Source organism: Nicotiana attenuata, chromosome 2 (assembly GCF_001879085.1).
Source record: "Nicotiana attenuata strain UT chromosome 2, NIATTr2, whole genome shotgun sequence".
In the NCBI taxonomy this organism is placed as follows: Eukaryota; Viridiplantae; Streptophyta; class Magnoliopsida; order Solanales; family Solanaceae; genus Nicotiana; species Nicotiana attenuata.
The window spans coordinates 32115367-32135909 of record NC_031990.1 but is presented as its reverse complement, the minus strand read 5'-3'; the positions used below and the strand labels follow the sequence as shown (position 1 = coordinate 32135909).

General features: G+C 40.3%; 1 protein-coding gene across 1 annotated transcript; it reads right to left on the bottom strand.

Annotated features, from left to right (window-relative positions):
* LOC109206592 (HSP-interacting protein-like) lies at positions 15228–18554 on the bottom strand. The gene has a single exon (XM_019369432.1). The coding sequence runs from the start codon at positions 18197–18199 to the stop codon at positions 15806–15808; it is 2394 nt and encodes a 797-aa protein (XP_019224977.1). The 5' UTR covers positions 18200–18554; the 3' UTR covers positions 15228–15805.

The following is a 20543-nucleotide window of genomic DNA, read 5'->3' as shown; positions in this document are numbered from 1 at the left end:
CATGCATATCTGGCCGCGAATCAGCGTGCGACGTTCCTGATTTCCGCGACAAACCTTGCTTCACATCAGCCTCGATCATTTGTCTTCATCGATGCTCCGAGGAATGGGGGTTTGCAAGCCCGGCGGCCAGATCTTTGATTAATCCCCCTCGAAATATGGGGGCTGTATGCTCGAAAGAAAGTTATGGTCGAGGGTAAAGGGGATAATCGCCTCGACTCGCTCAACAAAAAACCGAAAGACTATATTGATCCGCCACATCGAGGGTGGATGCTGACCTAATGGGTCACCTGTACTCGCCGCAGAACGTCCATCATGATTGTGTGTTATCTAAGGGACCTAAGTGACAGGATATGTATATACCTAAATCATCCTTCAACAGTGAGTCAAATCGACTCGTCACGGAAGGGCGACCACGGTCTCCTGTCCCTCCCATCTAACATCTTCCAGGCCCTCACCCGGTCTACTGGCAACCGGAGTGAGTAGACTAATATCGTTACTCCGATGCGGTTCGCCGCGGCCGCGGGCCGCATGAGGTTTCAACTGAAGTCGGCAGGATAGAGCGCAAACCAGTCGGTGTGAATGCTTTGCAATGGGGTTCTTGCTGCATGGTTCATCCAGATCTAATCGGCGCTCGCGGCCCGAGCCTTGGTCTAGACAGGAACACTTTGTGAATTTTCGCCATTCTTTCAAAGCTTACGAAGAGATGAGCAAAGAAAATACAACCAACGCAGCAGTTTGAGAAAGTTAGGAAATGCTGAATCCTGAGGGTGCGTTTTATACTTATTTTCCATGAGGCGGTGGCACGAATCGCGAAAGCCACAGACACGAAGCGACAGAAATAAGAGAAGCATTAAATGCCTGCAGGCAGGCATGTGTCAGCAGACACTACGATGGCTTTTTCACACCCTGGCTATGGCCACTACGTCCACGGGCATCACGCTCACGGTCATATCGTTTATTATCATTACTCTCTAATAAACGCAAGGGGACTATCTGTATTAGGGTTGCATACCCTTCTTTTGCTTTGAGCCCGTACCCGGGTTGGGTCCGGACCCGGATAGCATAATGGCCGCGCCATGAACACGGACCTGGTGATGCAGGTTGAGCAACGACCCGGCCCGTCTACACCAAGACGTCCGGGTCTCGAATCTATTCTCGACACCGGTTACCTGAGCTCCGATAAGGAGGTCCACCACCGGGATGGCGAAACACAAAGGCTAGGAAAGCCTACCCGCGGACTCGTAACGGATAACCAAGCGTCGCCGTTGATATCTCGCCAAACGTGAGTTTTCACCACTTCAGCTCGCCATTGAAAGGTAAGTTACAGTGGAATCCACGATGGTAATCACTTGACCTACCTTAATTTCTTACCCTTTAATCAGTAATGTATAAAGGGGGATCTCTCTCAAATTCTTGAGCATGATCAATGCACCAACTGTTTAAAATATTCATAATATACAGTAGCATTATTTACTTTAACAGCAATTGGTTGAGTCTTTTATCTTTATATTTTCCTTAACCTAAAACCTTTGTATTCTTTTAGTTCACACGGGATCCTTAAAACGGCCAATATAATGTCAATTGTTATCCGGATTCGAGGGTAAACAGTTATATATGAGCTTGTGCATCATTGGTTTCTCCAATGAAGTGCGGACACAGTTGAGAAGTCTTAACTAAGGAGACATTACAAGAAATGCATGAGCAAAGGTTCAGAGGAAATGGTGGCACGTAAAGGTGCCTCTGAGGCTTCCAAAGCTGAGATTGATGATTCTATGATTGGGAAGCACCTTTTTTACGGTGAGAACACCGTCGCGCTGTTTCCACTGTTTATGAAGTTCCAGAACTTAGAGGATAAATTACAGGGTTAAGACAAAATCAATTTTTTGTCCTTGTTTTGACACCCCTTTTCATATTTTTTATAATTTTTCCTAGATTGGTCCAATTAATGCTGGATTTGTATCAGCTTCAAGCCTGCACCCCATTTGAACCTGACGTGAGGACCACAACAAAACTGACAGTGCTAATTAATTACTTTTCCAAAAGTTTCCACTCAAGGAATTTAGCCTAAAGTTGTCATTTTTTTAGTATGGCTCTGCTTAACTTTTACGGTAACACTTGTACGATTACCGGTCATAAACAGAAACGTCGCATGAAGGACTTTTCGCGCTTGGAAAGGCTAGCAGAAGAACTAGCTGGAAGATCTTCTTGATTTGGCCTTGGTGTGAAAAACCTCGGGCTCGTGAGCAAGGTTATTTTGAGAAAGCATTTTATGGCTTCAAGGGTCCAACTTTTGCGTACCAAAGTTAAGCAATCAAGTCACCTACTGCCGCCCAAAGCCAGAACCTCGATCAAGTAGGCCTACCGGGCTCACACTGATGCCTGGTGGCCTCTAATCCTGCTTTCCCATAGATGCAACCAAAGTCAGTGGTCTTCAGTTACTGAAGATGGTGAATGTTGGACGTGTCGCCACCTATGACAACACTCAATTGTCATCATAACGCTATGGCGACCAGACTCTGAGTCTGTATTTTATAACGATGTCTGTATGGCAGGTAATTGCTTGGAGTCAACTTTGAAAGTACTAGATCCTAGTTTTTGTCATTAGGTTGAGCGTCAAACGAACTGCAAAAAAACAAACAAAAAACAGTACCTACCAAGAGTATGAGCAAGAAGTTATTCTGGCTTCCGAGCAAGATCGGCGACTAGCAATGTCAATTGCTTCGTTTTTATATCAGGAAGTTGATGCTGTGACCATTCTGGCCCAGAGCCCAGAGTTGGTTGAAAAGGCAGAAAGAAGAGAACAAGTTGAAAGTATCCCAAGAATTTGCGTGTTCTGCAAGAGCTACATGGAAGCTGTGATGCGTTCTCAAATCCCAGGCTAAGGAGCCTCACGGTTTGAGGCTATTGGAAAAAAGCTGTGCGCGCAGCGAGTGGTCGAACATAAGCCAAGATTGCAAATCTGCTTCGATGAGCTCTGTTTTACCCGTTCAAATCCGAAGGGATTGTTATTATGGCACTTTAATAGACAACTTACATGTGAACGTTAATTGTACTTGATTTCTGTCGTTGGTCTATGCTGGTAGTGAGCTGTCTGAAGTTGTTTTCTAAGCAAGGCTTATAATCCCTTAAAGTTTCCTTTCTTTTACTTTATTAAAATCTATGCTAGCCATAAACTCTTTGCATACTTACTTATACGCGATCTGACATTATGACAGTCAATTTAAGATAATTACAACCAATATTCATCTATTCTACAGCGAACATTGAGGGTGTTTTCAAATTAGAAAACCAACAGACTTAACAGAGGACAAAGAAAATAACGTTTTATTAAGCTGAAAGAAGCTGTTAAATACACAGAAATCCTAAACTGAATAGCAGTAGCAAAAACTGACAACTGGAAACTTACCTAACGTATGATGAACTAATCCGACCAACTGTCTTAACTGGTAAAGACCTAGGGAACACACACTGAAAAACGATCTTAAGAACTAGAAGTCTGACACGACTAATATATCTCAGAAAATATCTAAGTTATTACGTCTTGCAATTTTAAAGGACACAATCAGCAGCTTAGTCATCTATGCCAACTCAGCGCTCAACCTACTACAGCTCATGAGGGCATAACATTCAAACACTCACTCCTTGCATCAAGAGCTAAATCCCAAGTTTGGTTCTCAAAGAACTCAAATCTGCTTGCCTGGAAGGAGCTTTTGTAATATATCACGCCACTGGCTCTGATGTTTTACACACCAGAATCTTCACTTGAACCATTCTTTTTGCACTTCTCTCAAAAAATACAGCTTCACATTATAAATGTTTGGTCTTTCCATGAAATACTGGATTGTGTGAAATAGCAATAGCAGCTTGGTTTGTCTACAAAAACTTCACTGCTTTCTTCATTCCTCCAGGCCTAGGTCACATAAGATTTTCTTTATCCACAAGCTTGATAAGCAGCAGCTGTAGCAGCCAACGTATTCTGCCTCTGCAGTTGACTGAGCGACGGTCTCTTGCTTCTTCGAAACAAGAAAACAGCCTGAGCCAAACCTAAAACAGTACCCTGAGGTACTTTTATATATCTTCAATAGAACAGCCCAATCACTGTCAGATTATATCCTTGAAGTTTGAAATTCTTGCACTTGCTGAATCTGACTCCATAATCTATTGTACCTTTGACTACCTGAGCACTCTTGCAGCTTTCGCATGAATTTCACTTGGAGAAATTCAAAAATCTGGATAAGTACATTTACAAGATACAATATGTCTGGTCTTGTTGCTGTATGATACATCAGACATCCTATCAAGCTTCTGTAGTTTCCTTCTAGTACGAGTTCAGCACCATCCTCCTTCATCAACTTCTCCTTTTGATTCATAGGCGTGCTGGTTACTTTTGCAGGTCTTCCATTCTAAATTTCTTTAGAATTTCCTTCGGCATACTTCTCTTCTGATGACAAATGAATATCTGATCTTGGCTTTGTTTAATCTCCATTCCAAGAAAGGAAAGTCATTCTCCGAAGATCTGTCATTTCAAAAAACTTTCATCATCTCTCTTTTAAAACCCTTCAACAAGCTCAACATTACTTCCTGTTACCGTAAAGATCATCAACATATAGAGAAAATAACACAATGTCAGAGTTAGTATGTTTTATGTAAAGAGTTGATTCACTTAGGCTTTTCTTGAAAACCTAAGGCAGAAATGATTCTCAATTCTTACTGTACCAAGCCCTTGGAGCTTGCTTTAATCCGTAAAAGGGCCTTTTTCAGCAAGTAAACTTTATCTTCCTGACCTTCCACAACAAATCCTTCTGGTTGCTCAACAAGATTTCTTCTTGCAAGAAACCATTCAGAAAGCTGATTTGACATCCATTTGGTAGATCTCCAACCCTTTTGTGCTGGCAATTGCCAAAAGGAGTCTGATTGTGTCGAGTCTTGCCACGGGCGCAAGTGTCTCTGAAAAATCTACCCAAAACCTGAGCGTAGCCTTCACCACAAGCCTATCTTTGTGTTTAATTCACGGAGCCATCTGCATTTAGCTTAGTTTCTGTAAACCATTTAACTCCAATGATCTTTCTGTTTTGAGGTCTGTTAACCAGCTCCCACAGTTGTCATTTTTCTCGATCATAGTCAGCTCCTCCTTCATTCCATCTATCCATTTCTTGTCTCTTTCAGCTTCGGCATATTCGCAGGTTCAAAGACTGCGACATTGCATCTCTGATAAACGTCTGAAAGTGATCTGGTTCCTCTAACTGGAAAATCTTAATCCGCTCCTCCAAAATTATGCAACTCTGTCCATTCCTGCATGTCTCCTTCCCAAATTCCATTGCTTTTGTTCAACAAATTCTACATCTCTGCTTATCACAGTTGAAAAATTCTGAAAGCTTTTGACACCAAACTATAGCCAATAAAAATTCCTGGTTCAGCTTTCTTATCAAAGCTTATCCTTTTTCACCTGAGGTATGTAAGAAAAATAAAGCAACCAAAAATTTTTAAGTTCTTTAGGGAAGGTTTATACCCATGCAAGCTTCAAAGGTGTTTTGACCATTCACTACTTTGTTAGCGCAGCCTATTCAACAGAAAGAAACAGCAGTATTGGCTGCCTCTGCCCAAAACTTTTCGGAAGCCCTTTCTCGTGCAGCATACATCGTGCCATCTCCATAAATAGTCCTATTCTTCCTTTGCTTTACTCCATTTTGCTGGCGGAGTATACGCGAGCAGTAAGTTGATGCTCTATTCCAGCATCTTCAAGAACCTTTTGAATTGATCTGTAAGTGTACTCGTCCCATTATCGGACCTGAGCACCTGTATTTTGCAGCCACTTTGATTTTCTACCAAGGCTTTGATAGTTGAGAAAAGTGCACAAACTCCTTTGTTTGAACTTTAAAAAGTATATCCAACACATCTTGTTAGATCATCAATAAAAATGATATAATACCTGCTTCCATTCAAGATGGAGTTCTTAGAGGGCCTCCGATATCTGTATGAATAGCTGTAGTTTTTGAGTTGCTCTCCAAGTTGATTTTGAGAAAGACAATCTTGTTTGCTTTCCAAATTGACATGCCTCGCAACTTGGAAGTTCCTTCTTCAAGTGGAAGGTAAACCTTTGACCAGCTCTTTTTTTGTGCATATACAAAAGAGCCCTGTGGTGAAAATGGCCCAACCTTTTGTGCCAATACACGTGTTGGATACCAGACTTTGAAAAGTTAGCTTGTTCCTCCTCATTGGATCCAATGTGAAGCTTTTCCCTTCATCTTTACTCTGAACACTTCTTGATCTTTGACGTCTTTAATAAGACACTTTTGATTTTCAAAGATGCACCTTAAAACCCTTTTGCAATGCTGCTCAACACTTAATAATTTTGATCATTTCAGCACATAAAGAACATCAGAGATAGTTTTAGTACCTGAGTAGGTTTTCAAAAGCCATTGTTTCCTTTTCCTTTTACAGCAATATAGTCACCATTGCCTATCTTGACTTTTGATGTTGCAGATCTTCAAGCTCCCTGAAGAGTGTTTCATCATTTGTCATGTGGTTAGTGCAAGCCACCTATCGATCAACCAACTGTCGCTGGAATGTTCCCGATAAACAAGTTGCGACAAATAACTGCTCTTCTTCTTTGCTGATTTTGCACCTGAGCTTCAAGTTTCTTGCTGATTATCTTTAGACTTGCAAATTATTTCAGCATGCCCCAACTTTGTTGCACTTTCTGCATCTCATATCCGGCTTTCTCCAGCATTTGAAGTGAGGGTGATTTCTTCCTTCCACAATGCTGACATGAAGGGAACTTATCTCCTTTGGTTGCTGCTAGAGTTGTTGTTGCCTCCACCATTATTTAGCAGCACTCTTGATTGTTTCCAGCATGGTTCTCTTCTTTCCTTTTCTTTCTTGTATCTGCTTCCGCATTACTTTGCAACTTCGCCTGTAATGCACCTTCTACTGTCCCTTTCTTCTCTCCATTAACCTTCTCTACTCTTGTGCTTGCAATGCGTTTAGTCTGCCAAGGTTATCTGTGCAGATGCCTTAGTATTTTCTAAGGAAGCATAGTGGGTTCAAACATTCTCAGACAATGTTACAGATCTTTCAACAACTCTGCTATCAGGAAGATTCCTTACCCAACATTCTTACCTTATTCACAATGCTAAGAATACTATCCGAGTATTCTTTGACAGTTTCGGATTCCTTCATTCTTTGCATCTCAAATTCTCTGATGAGATTCATCACTTTCATGCCTTTGATTCTCTCATCTCCTTGGTATTCTTCTTTAAGAAAATCCCAAATTGTTTTGCTGATTCCAGCCGCCATGACTCGGGAAAAAATGGTTGGTGAGATTACACGCATATAAGCAAGATTTTGCTTGAACTTCCTTGTCCTTTTTAACCCTTGTGAAGTTTGATCTGAGCCATTGTTTGGATTGCCAGGTAAAGCAAGGAATGTCGTAATCCTCCTCTACTGCCACCCAGAGATCAACATGCCTCCATGTGAGTTTTCATCTTGATTTCCCACACCTCGGTAATTCTCTCCATCAAACACGGCGGCGGAATTGCAAAAGAACTAGTCAGAGTTTTCAGATTCCATGTGTTATGATGGCTTTTCAGGGAAGTAGGTTGGCTTTTTTGTTTCTCACTCAGCAACACTCACAAGTCACTCACAGGTCCTTAAGAAAAAGGGCTCGGATACCAATTGAAGGTGTTATTCAAATAGAAACAACAGACTTAATGAGGAAAAGAAGATATATTTTATTAAGCTAAAAGAAGCTGCTTAAAATACACCAGAATCCTAACTGAATAGCAGTAAAAACTGAACTGAAACTTCCTATATGATGGAACTAATCCACCAACTTTTCATGCCTAAAGACTAGGGAAATCACAACTGAAAAATCTTAAGACTAGGAAGTCTACAACTAATAATATCCAGAAAATATCTAAGTTATTCTCTGCAATTTAAAGGACACATCAGGAGCTTAGTCATCATGCCAACTCAGCGTCAAACTAACAGCTCACGAGGCATAATTCAACAAACATGGATTAGAAACATGCAAATTAACTATAGTAAATGACTTATTACAGCAGATAACACTACAGTGATTGATAAATGATGAAAAGTGCATATTTTTTAGTATATTTGCATATTAATTCTTGTGTGTGTCGCGGGAGATTACATGATTTTCGAAGTGAAATATACTCATTATGTGTTTCTTATGTGTAGGAACGAGTTTGGATGATAAATGATCAAAAGATGACAATTCGACACAAAAAGAAGAAATTAAAGAAGTGGGGCTCGTCTACTCTCGTGCGTGGCACGAAGTCGGACGCGAAAAAGGAGAAAAATTAAGGCACACAAACAGCGAAGCGAAGCAAAGGCACGGAGCGCTTTCGCGAAATGGAAGAATTTCAAAAGCTGGATCCGCGTCAAAGTCCGCGTCTAGACGCGAAGGCAGACGCGGATTCCGGTCACAAATCCGCGTCTAGACGCGAAGGCAGACGCGGATTCCAGCTCTCCCATCCGAAAGCTTGGATTGAAGTAATTCGCGACCCCTCATCAACCCTAGGTCATATAAATACATCCTAAAACACCACTTTGGGAGAGGAGACACTACTTTAGGGTTAGAAAACACCCTTGGAGGCAAGAACACGCTAGGAGCAAGGCGGGAAATTCTTCTACGAGTTTTTCCTTCCTCTTCCTATTTTTCATTGTTGGTTATGACTTTTAGTATTGTAGTTTTACATACTATTATGAATAGCTAATTTGTTATCTAGAGTTCTGATGGAACCTTTTGTAGGATAAATTCTTGTTATTTTTATATAATTGAGCCGTAGTATTTTCTCTATTTGTTCAACTACGTGTTTGTTGTAGTTAATTGACAGGATCCTCAATTAGCTGTGCCTATTTAGTGTGCATAACTCGGGAGAGAGTGCATATTTAGGTAGTTGTTGAACAACACCACTCCCAAATTATAAGAGGGATCTATAACTGTGGGTTTAAAGGCGGGATTAGGGATAATGAAGCCTTGGGTGCAATCTAAAGTGAGCTGTAATAAACAAAGCCAGCTAGCATAACTTGGGAGAGTGCGTCTAGTAAATTGTGGTAATTACTCGGGAGAGAGTTACGACAGTCAGAGCGCTCATGATCGGTAGAGAATACTTAGGCGAATTTATAGAAAACGTAGCCGGAAGGATTCCGACAATTGGGAAAATCATAACTCTAGACCTCCTTAATCTCGACTCCAATCCTTATCCTTGTTAATTGATAGTTTTACGGCTTTCTAGAGTTGTTAGTTAATTAGATAAGAATAAATATTATAATCTTTATAATTAGAAAATTGTTTGGACTTGTGTTTCTTAGCGATATTGAACAACTATAGCTAAGCCTTAGTTCTCTGTGGGATTCGACTCCGGACTTGTAAACCGGATTATATTTGCAACGACCGCTTTGTCCTTTTTATAAGGCATAGTTTGGCGTGATCAAATTTTGGCGTCGTTGCCGGGGAACTAACGGTGTAGTTGTAGCTGTATATATTGCTAGGGTTCAAGTTTTAACTTTTAGTTTGTTTTATTTTTTTGTAATTTTTTTATAATTGTTGATTTGAGAAACATGGCATCTTGGAATTATGGGAATTTAGGTGTAGATAATTCTACTATTGATCTCCATACATATTGTGAAGGAAACCACCCGTGGCAAAATTTTCAAAAAGTTCCTAAGAGCAAGTTATGTGCACCAACTCAATCTTATTTGTGGAATGTGTGTGATGTGTGTGGTGGTAAAAATGGTCACCTTCATGGTTGTGCTTATATTTCTTATTTTCCCCCAACCCCTTACTATGATGGTTCTACCTTTTCTTGTGAAGTTAATAGGAACAAAGAACCTGGGAATGCGGACCTGAAGGAGATCAAGGATATGCTAAAGTGCCTTCTGGAACAAAACAATGAGAAACAATTGCACATAGAAAGGCAAGAGGCAACTATTCGCAAGTTGGAGGCTCAATTGAGTCAAGTGGTTAGAGCTTTTAATGCTCAACAAGCCAATATTGAGGATAGTAGCCAAGAAGAGCATGAATTTGAGGTGTTAATTAGGGAGGTCAGAGTAGAACATCAACAACCTAGCCAACTAGAATTTGAGGATGTCAATGTTGAAGAAGTAATACTAGAGTCAACCTAGGACGTTGAAGATACAAATTTAGTTGACTCTAGTGTGATTGGTGTTGAGGAGGTTAAAAGTCTTGAAGTTCATGTATTTGAGCGCGTAGGCCTTATTCCAAACACTTCTCTACAATATGTTCAGACGGTGAAATGGAAATTCACCCTTATGAGCATAAAAAGGAGTCCAAGGAAGAGGTATGAGCCTTATATTTTGGATTTCTCAAGGCCGTCTAGGCAAGGTGACACTCCTCGGCCAAGAGCCAACAAGTGCATAAGATTTTATCTAATTTTTGGCTCGCAAGAAGTTGTACCGCCCTAAGAGCATAATCATAAGCTTGAAGCAAAACTTGGGGTTCAATTCATAAGCTCGAGGTGGAGGCAAAAAGTGATTCGCGTCGTGCCGCGACGTTAAATCAAGCGCTTGTTGGGAGGCAACCCAGCTTTATTGCTTTCTTTTATTTTTTTTATTTTTTGTAATTGTATTATTTTTGTAGTGTCAATTTTTTATTTTTTAGGAGAATGGAAAGCAAAGGTATTGGAAGGATGCAACAGCAAACCAAATGGTTGGAACTAAGTGTGAGGTACCCGCACGAAAGACCAAGCTGGGGAGAAGTTTGAGTACCCCATGAGCTGTAGTGCTTCGGCCTTTGGCCTACCAGAGAGTCTCTTTTACCCTTCTATTAGTTATGGTGTGCATTGGGGACAATGCACAATTTTAAGTGTGGGGTGATGAGATTGTCTGGGTGACTTTTCATGCTACTTTAGCTGTATTAGTTTAATTAAATAGTATTTTTTCTTTAAAAGATTGGACTTTTCCCGATGATGGATCTATTAGACAATTTTCTTGAGGGATTTAAGTCTAAAGAAAAAAAAAGATTTTCTTTGTAGGTAGTGTAATAATTCCCCCTTGGTTTTTCTTTGTGCCGCGGTTCTTTTCCAAGGATTTTATTTGAACCGGGTGTAGTTAGTTTTTTTTTAGGAATAGGAGCCATTGTGTTGTGTTTTGAATTGAAGCAATATCTCTTGACTTGGTTATGCCTTGAGAATAGTGAGTACTTTGGCTGTGACGCTTAGGCTCAATTTTTGACTCTTGTATAAGTACCTTAAATTGTATGATTTTAACTTTGCTTAACTGCTTTGACTAGAGTGTCTTGATGAATCCAATCCCGAGTGAGTTATGTGCCATGTGTGTGTAAGGTTTTGTGTTATTCTGTGCATTGCATTTGATGCCTAGAACTTGCCCCGTGTGTTTGCAAAGTGAAATAGTAGTGTTATTCAGTCTTGGAAGTGATATAGGCGTTTCCTTGTTGAGCCAGATATGTATATTCTACCCACCTAATTGTTATCGTAGTTAACCCCTTTGAGCCTGTAATCTTGTTTCTTTGGCAACCACATTACAAGCCTTACCCATTTGTTTGAATTAACCATCTATTTGAACCTTCTAACCTCTCATGAGCACTTGAATTGTGATGATTTAGGTAAATGTTAAAGTGTGGGGTGGTTGGTTTGGCTTTTGAGTGGAACTAATGAAATCAGGAGAAAGGTGCACTGTTTTGAACAAGTAAGAGCCACTTGAATTGAAAAAAAAATATAGTTGTATTGCTGTGAAAAAAAAAGTATTTCTTTAATAAGTGGTGACTCTTGCTGTAATTGTGCTTAAAGAAGTATGGGGTAATATACAGTGATGTAAAGGTGAAGTTTTGGTTTGACATAAGTATGGGGTTTGAATGTTAAAGTATATGTATTAAAGTGCTTAGGGAGGTATAGTCACTCTTATATCTAAATGTATCCTACCCGTCCCGTAGCCTACATTACAACCAAATAAAGTCCTAATTGATCCTAGATTGAATGAGCTCGATTAGTGGAGTGGTACACTACGGGCAAGCTTATGGTGCATCTTTTGTGGCATATGAATGTTATTTCTGAGAGTGAGTGAATTCTATCTATCTTGAGTTCCTAAGTGTTCTTAAATTTTATTGTGTGGAACTCCTCTCTTTTGTTGTGTGAGGGCACTTGATTCATGAAGGAAAGGTAACGTCAGTGACCTCTATGTTAGAGTAAGTGAGTGAGTTGTGAATAATGCGTGGTACTTGTGAGTCAAATCTTGAGGTGAAGATGTTACGCTTTTGTGCTTAGTCTATTTTAATAACTCTTGGTGTGATGAGTTAGGAGAATTGTTTAAAAAGGTATTCTTGCCTATGCGCTCAATTTTAAGTTGCTCGAGGACGAGCAAGAGTTTAAGTGTGGGGTGTTGATAAATGATGAAAAGTGCATTTTTTTGAGTATATTTGCATATTAATTCTTGTGTGTGTCGCGGGAGATTACATGATTTTCGAAGTGAAATATACTCATTATGTGTTTCTTATGTGTAGGAACGAGTTTGGATGATAAATGATCAAAAGATGACAATTCGACACAAAAAGAAGAAATTAAAGAAGTGGGAGCTCGTCTACTCTCGTGCGTGGCACGAAGTCGGACGCGAAAAAGGAGAAAAATTAAGGCACAAAACAGCGAAGCGAAGCAAAGGCACGGAGCGCTTCGCGAAATGGAAGAATTTCAAAAGCTGCATCCGCGTCAAAGTCCGCGTCTAGACGCGAAGGCAGACGCGGATCCGCGTCAAAGTCCGCGTCTAGACGCGAGGGCAGACGCGGATTCCAGCTCTCCCATCCGAAGTTGGATTGAAGAATTCCGCCCCTCATCAACCCTAGGTCATATAAATACATCCTAAAACACCACTTTGGGAGAGGAGACACTACTTTAGGGTTAGACAACACCCTTGGAGGCAAGAACACGCTAGGAGCAAGGCGGGGAATTCTTCTACGAGTTTTTCCTTCCTCTTCCTATTTTCATTGTTGGTTATGACTTTTAGTATTGTAGTTTTACATACTATTATGAATAGCTAATTTGTTATCTAGAGTTTTGATGGAACCTTTTGTAGGATAAATTCTTGTTATTTTTATATAATTGAGCCGTAGTATTTTCTCTATTTGTTCAACTACGTGTTTGTTGTAGTTAATTGACAGGATCCTCAATTAGCTGTGCCTATTTAGTATGCATAACTCGGGAGAGAGTGCATATTTAGGTAGTTGTTGAACAACACCACTCCCAAAGTATAAGAGGGATCTATAACTGTGGGTTTAAAGGCGGGATTAGGGATAATGAAGCCTTGGGTGCAATCTAAAGTGAGCTGTAATAAACAAAGCCAGCTAGCATAACTTGGGAGAGTGCGTCTAGTAAATTGTGGTAATTACTCGGGAGAGAGTTACGACAGTCAGAACGCTCATGATCGGTAGAGAATACTTAGGCGAATTTATAGAAAACGTAGCCGGAAGGATTCCGACAATTGGGGAAATCATAACTCTAGACCTCCTTAATCTCGACTCCAATCCTTATCCTTGTTAATTGATAGTTTTACGGCTTTCTAGATTTGTTAGTTAATTAGATAAGAATAAATATTATAATCTTTATAATTAGAAAATTGTTTGGACTTGTGTTTCTTAGCGATATTGAACAACTATAGCTAAACCTTAGTTCTCTGTGGGATTCGACTCCGGACTTGTAAACCGGATTATATTTGCAACGACCGCTTAGTCCTTTTTATAAGGCATAGTTGGACGTGATTAGTGATAAATATTTCTGTGTGCATATGTTAAACTCATCACTTAATGCTTTTTCTTTCTGTGCGCGTTTACCTCCAGTCGAATGAGTTACAGCACATCTGATTTAAAATCGAAAAGTACTCTAAACTTTGTTGAAAAAGGAATTTGGATGACATAACAAACTTGATAGCCTCAAATTACTTGTTTCTTTTTTCCTTTTTATCATGACTGTCATTTTCCAGGGATTCTCAATTGATATTTAATATAGATTAAGACGACCCACAATAACAGAAAATTATTTATAGTTATCCCAATTTAGTTCTTAAAACGCATTACCTAACTTTCTATAACCGGTTAAAATACACTACTAGCGTAAAACTTTTTACACGGTCAATATATATAAGTTAAATCCATAAAGAATATGAACTGAAAAGCTCTTCCAGGAAGGCGTGGGACGCTTTAATCAGGAGAAGTCCCGTTATCCCACGTATTAATGTTCCTTTAAGTGTGTTATTTGTGGAAGTGGAGCACTTCAAGAAACAAACCCCTGCCGACTTAGTAACCTATGATTTATTTGCAGTATTATAGATTTGGTAAATGCAAAGAGTTAGACGTTATTGAGCACTTTTGTAATCCTTTGACAGCTAAATTTTCAAAAGAACTGGAGATATCCATATTAGCATCACTCTTCATTCCTTTCCTCAAAAGCCCCACTTTATCAGGGAAAATAAGAAAAGCCCCTAAGTGAACCTATCCAGCGCAAATAAGAATTAGTCAGACCAGTAAATTTTAAATACTGTATGATTAACCGAAAAATACAATATGCAGTAATAGTTCTTTCTTCTGCGGGAAAACGAGCATTGAGGTGAATAGATTGCACAAACATTTATGAGATGTTATGTGTACCTTTCTTATATTTTCTGGTGGTAGAAGCAGCAACAAATATCGACTGGACTTTGTCAGAAGTAAAAATAGTCATAGTATGATATAGTAGGTCAAGCCTAATGGTTTCATAAGGAAAGATACATAATTAGATCTTCAACAACTTAGAGACCTTACTTGATATAATACTACAGCAACAACCGAATTAAAAAATTAAAGGTTCAGACTGGAGAAATAAATGCTGGCAAATTGAACCCCTCAAGGTTCTGGTTTAATCTGCTTAGTTCAAATTTAATGGTATGAAAGCCACTTGAAATTCTTGGATTAGCACAGGTTATGGAATGTGGGAGCATACTTCATCTTTATATATTTCAAGCATGGAATCAAAATTTTGAAGTGCAAATTTTTCGAAAAGTAACAAATGAAAGGCGCAGTTGGGAGGAAAGCTTAATCAACAGGATTATATCCTATAAACATCACACTCGAATCAATTTGCTTGTTGATTAAAAGAGAACTTGATAAAGGGTTGGAAAATCAATGTCCAAAACTAAGCAAGAGCAGCAAAAGCAGTAGGTTTGCAATAAATCAATCTTAAAACAGGACGCCGAAGCAGATGAAGCAGCTATCTATCAGAAGTTCAACCATAAGCATCTACATTTCAACTACCCAAAAGACTAGCAAAAATGGCATTTGTCTTCTGACATTGAAATCTGAGAATACAACTTCCAACAGAGAGCAAATAAAAGGGCTAGAAAGCAGCATGAAATTAGATTCATGTCTCTCAGTTCCCGAACAAATGTTTGATAACCTTCACTTTGGGAACAAATATCTGCTGGAAACACAGATTGTTAATGGTTTCAAACAGTGACCTACATCTATCATAATAACTGCAGAATTAAATGTAGGCAAAAAAATTCTAATTGCATCATTATAATTTTTTCATAAAGGAAACTTAATATAGAAAAATTAGTGTCAGGTTGACGGTCAAAAGTTGTTGGAACACGTACATAAGCCAGAACCTTCAGAGAGAGAACATTATGATGCCAGTTCTCCACCAGCGGCGAGAGGAAAGACTTACTGATACCAACTCTTCTAAAAATGAAAACCTTCCGTTGCAATTTAGACACTTGCATGAAGAAAATGCCAATGCAGGTGATAGCTAGTGCAATCCAATAATACTGAAAGGTCACTTCCCTAAGCTTGACTAGTAGCATCATTCTTGTGATTTGCACTTTCGTCAGTGTTGGCCTTTTGGCTAAGATCAAGTGTAGCACTTTCGTCAGTGTTCAGGCTCTCAACAGTTTGCTTAGATCCCTCTGCAGCTTCCTCATTGGAACAATGGTTCTTCAAAACTGTTGATATGTCACTCTCAGAAGCTCCAGCAAGCTTGAATCGCTCAACTGCTGTATCGAGGTTTTTCTTCCAACCAGCCAAAGCCAACTTACATTCAACTTGAGATCGTTCAAAGAGCATATTACCCCAAAATAAATGGATCTGCGATCTCATAACAGCAGCTTGCTCTGCGGCCTCATCAGCAGAAATTTCAGCTGGACCACCGGCAGCTGACGCCTCACCTTCAGGACCACTTCCCTGCTTCTTCCTTCTCCTTAATAGTTCATCCTTCTTGCTGGCACTAGGATCCTTCAGCTCCTTAGCTCTCTGCTCCTCCAGCTTTTCCCACATCTCTGTTGCTGCTTTCATTTTTTCTTCTGCACTGTCAAAGAGTGCAAGAGTCTCAGCAGGATCCCAGTTTGATAGGTCCTCTTTCTTAGCCAAGATAAAGGACCAGTAAAGTTTTGCCATTTCAAATTGCTGCTGTCCCAATGCGAGCAATCCCTCATAAAAGTCTGGTTTGATTAAGAGTGCCTCCTCATACTTCTCTTTGGCCAGAGAATATTTTTCTTTTACCCAGTCATATGCTGCTTGGAGCTGTGTAGCCATCATCTCCTTTGAAGCAGAATCATCAATTGGAATTCGTTTCCTTGCTGCGCACATATGAACATTTCCCCAGTTGAAGAAAGCAAGAGCAGCCACTTCCTGAAATTTCAACGCAGCCTTGTCAAAAAGAGCTTGAGCCTCTTCACTAGTCACAGTCTCCTCAAGGGCTTCAGAGCAAAGCTCCATCCCGAGCTCATGCAGATCTATGTGAGCATCTGGATCAATTCCTACATGAGTTCTGAATAACTGAGCAAACTCGAAAAGCCAGTCATCCATTTCAACCTCCTTGCAGTCAGGATTTTCTGTTGTTGCCGCTTTCTCTTTGGTAGCGTCCTTCTCTGCCTTGTTGCTCTCATTATCCACAGTTTCAACCACAGAATCACTTATTGAAGAATGGGATCCACTATCATCCCCTTTACTCGGTTCGCTCTCGACAAGCTTCTCCTCCTCTTCTTCTTCCAACAAAGCCGGCTCCTGTTCAGGACTCACCTCAACGACATGCAACCTTAACATCCCAATGGAGTCTGTTTTATCTGCGTCGGGGTCTTTTGGTAGTAGACCATCAACCCAAGACTCTGCCGACCTAAGCTCAGCCGTACAGGTAATAGTTACTAAATCGCCATCACTATCCTTATATTTAACAAGAACAGACTTTGACATTGGGAAGCGTTTGCTAACAATATCCCTCAACACTCTAAAGCTGCAATTCACAGGCATTTCGGCAAGCCTTATATCATGATCATAAACAAGCTTCAACGGCCTCCAACGAATCACAACATCTTTGGAATGTCCACGAACAGCATTTGATACAGATAAAGATGCCTCCTCCCCTTGATCATCCTTATTGTGATCTGCACGTGGTTTGGAAGGACCATTTGAAGGCTTCAAAACAACCTTTGGCAACTGAACTTTAGGTTGAGGGCCATTTTCAGCTGGTGTAACTTGATATGGCTTCTCTGGCTTATTATTAACTGATATAGCTGAAGCCCCAGCTGAAGGTGCTGGCTTCTTAGACATTGGCCGAGCAGGTAAGCATGGTCCTAAGCCAGCAATAGGAGCCGCACCCACTGCAGAAGCACCAAGTGCAGCTGGAGATGGGCGGCTCTGGAGGTCCTGTTGGGCCTCTGGACGAGGACCAAGCGCCATTCTCAATCGTCCAGCAATCTCCAAAGCATCTCGGTGATTCGGATCAGCACCCAATAGTATCTGCACATCTTGCATCGCCATCTCATACTTCCCCACAGCCTCAAATGCACGAGCCCTTCGTAGAAGGGCCCTAACATAACGAGGCTGAACCTGAAGTGCCATAGTACATTCAGAAATAACAGAATCATAATCAATGGGCTTCATTTGCATTAAACAGGCTGCCCTATTGCTATGAAAAACAGCTCTTTCTGGGTGTGTCTTTGGGGTAAGTTTGAGAGCACTCTCGTATTGTTGTAAAGCACCCACATAATCCTTACCCTGAAACCTTCTGTTTCCCTCTTCTTTCAGCTCATGGGCTCTTTTTAAGAAAATTGATGAGTCCAAATCAACACTACCATTAACAACAACAGGTTTATGGCTCTCCCCTACAGCCCCTTGATTCTGGTTTTGGTTTTGATTTTGACTAACACCACCCTTTTTCTTCCTACCACCTGATTTCCCCATTTAATAATTCCTCTAGGAACTTGTAAAAAGATTCAATCTTTACTACCAGTGAGCCAAAATAAACCAATATATCACTGTTTCACCTTTTTCCTTTGGATAAATAAAGAATTCTTCACACAGTAGGGGTGAAACGAAATGAGAACAGAAAGAACTACTTACAGATATAAAGTTCACACCTTTGGCGCAGGAATCAAAATTTTCTGATTGAATATTGAAGACCCATAAGCTGAATTGAAGAATCTGATGGGTTGGATGAAATGGGTGTTTGAGGAGAAGCACTGTAAGGGGTGACAAAAGGTTTTGGGTTTGAAAACCCTAGATAGATAGCTCGGTTTGGTGTTTGGATTGAGTATCCAATTGTAGGCCCCACTACTTAGGTCTATTATGAAACCATGTGAAGGTTGATCAAATTCTAGAATCATCCAAATCTTTTTCATTTGTTACGATGATAACATTCGAAATTTTCTTTTTTTTAACCGTTTATTAACTACGAGTACGACCCAACTAATTAATTTAATTAGTACTTAATAAGCCTACTAAAAAGATAAAACTCTTCCAATAGGTAATAAATTGTAACTATTGAAATAACAAGGAACTTATAGAAGGGGAAAGGGAGCAGTGAAACCATTCGACAAAATTACAAAGGATCTCGAATAAAATTGATGCACACTAGTTCAAGTAAACCACTTTAACTTTACGAGTATATCAGAGTCACGTACTATTTTTAAAAGTATGGGAAATAACTATTTTAAATAGTAGAATAAAAATTTAGAACTTGTAGCATATTTCATAGTCAAGAAAGAAAAATTAAAAGACAAACTTAACACAACCCGTGAGTATATCTAAGTAAAGCTATATTAAGTAAATTCTATGGTAGACATTCTGTGTTGATGATATTTTCGAAGACGAACTCTTATATATTAACTTGAAGATCTAAATTTCTTGAATTAGAAAAAAGAGTAAGGTAGCCTCGATGTATACGGTCGAAATAGGAGAGCTCGATTTCGAGAACTTAACGGTACCCAGGGTTCGAGCTCGGGCAGCACGAAGTAAAGACCAGATCTGACTGGAAAATGCATACCTCGAGGGAGCAAATCGGAGACCCGTCATGATCTACCTCGAGGGCAGTACAATTTCGATGACACTCAAGAAAGAGCGGGAATTTCTCAAGGACACGTGGATCAGGGCATAAGTTATGAGATAAGATTTGTACGAAATAGTACGAGTCCGTACTAGGTTATTATACAGTTGTACCAATAGAATTCTTTACCATAATTGGGAATGTACCATATTAGGGTTTTTCCCTCCTATATAAAGGGGACCCCAATCATTTGTAAAGATTATCTCATTCACTGCAATAGAACATTCTACTCTGCTTTTCTCGTTTACTGTGCTCCACAATTGTTCTTCAGCTTTATTGCTTTTACTTTATTGTTCATACTTTATCATATCACCATTTTATATCATCCGGGAAAGGCCAATGTGGTGGCCGATGCTTTGAGTAGGAAGTCAGCCAGTAGGGGCAGTCTTGCTTATATTCCGGTCGGTGAGAGGCCGCTTGCTTTGGATGTTCAGGCTTTAGCCAACCAGCTCGTGAGACTGGATGTTTCTGTGCCCAGTCGTGTGTTGGCTTGCACGGTCGCTCGTTCTTCATTATTGGAGCGTATCCGTGATCGGCAGTATGATGATCCCCATTTGTGTGTCCTTAGAGACACGGTGCAGCGCGGAGGTGCCAGGCAGGTTACCTTAGATGATGATAGAGTTTTGAAATTGCAGGGCCGAGTATGTGTGCCTAATGTGGATGGGCTCCGAGGGTTAATTTTAGAGGAGGCCCATAGTTCCCGGTACTCTATTCATCCGGGCGCCGCGAAGATGTATCAAGATTTGAGGCAGCATTATTGGTGGCATAGAATGAAGAAGGATATCGTAGCTTAAGTGGCTCGCTGTTTGAATTGTCAGCAGGTTAAGTACGAGCATCAGAGGCCTGGTGGTTTATTTCAGAGGATTGAGCTTCCCGAGTGGAAGTGGGAGCGGATCACTATGGATTTTGTTACTGGACTTCCGCTGACTCGGAAGAAGTTCGATGCAGTATGGGTCATTGTTGATAGGCTGACCAAGTCAGCACATTTCATTCCTGTGGCAATCTCCTATTCTTCTGAGAGGTTAGCTGAGATCTACATTCAGGAGATTGTTCGCCTTCATGGTGTGCCCGTATCTATCATTTCGGATCGGGGTACACAGTTTACCTCGCGTTTCTGGAGAGCAGTTCAGCGAGAGTTGGGCACACGAGTTGAGTTGAGCACAGCATTTCATCCCCAGATGGACGGCCAGTCAGAGCGGACTA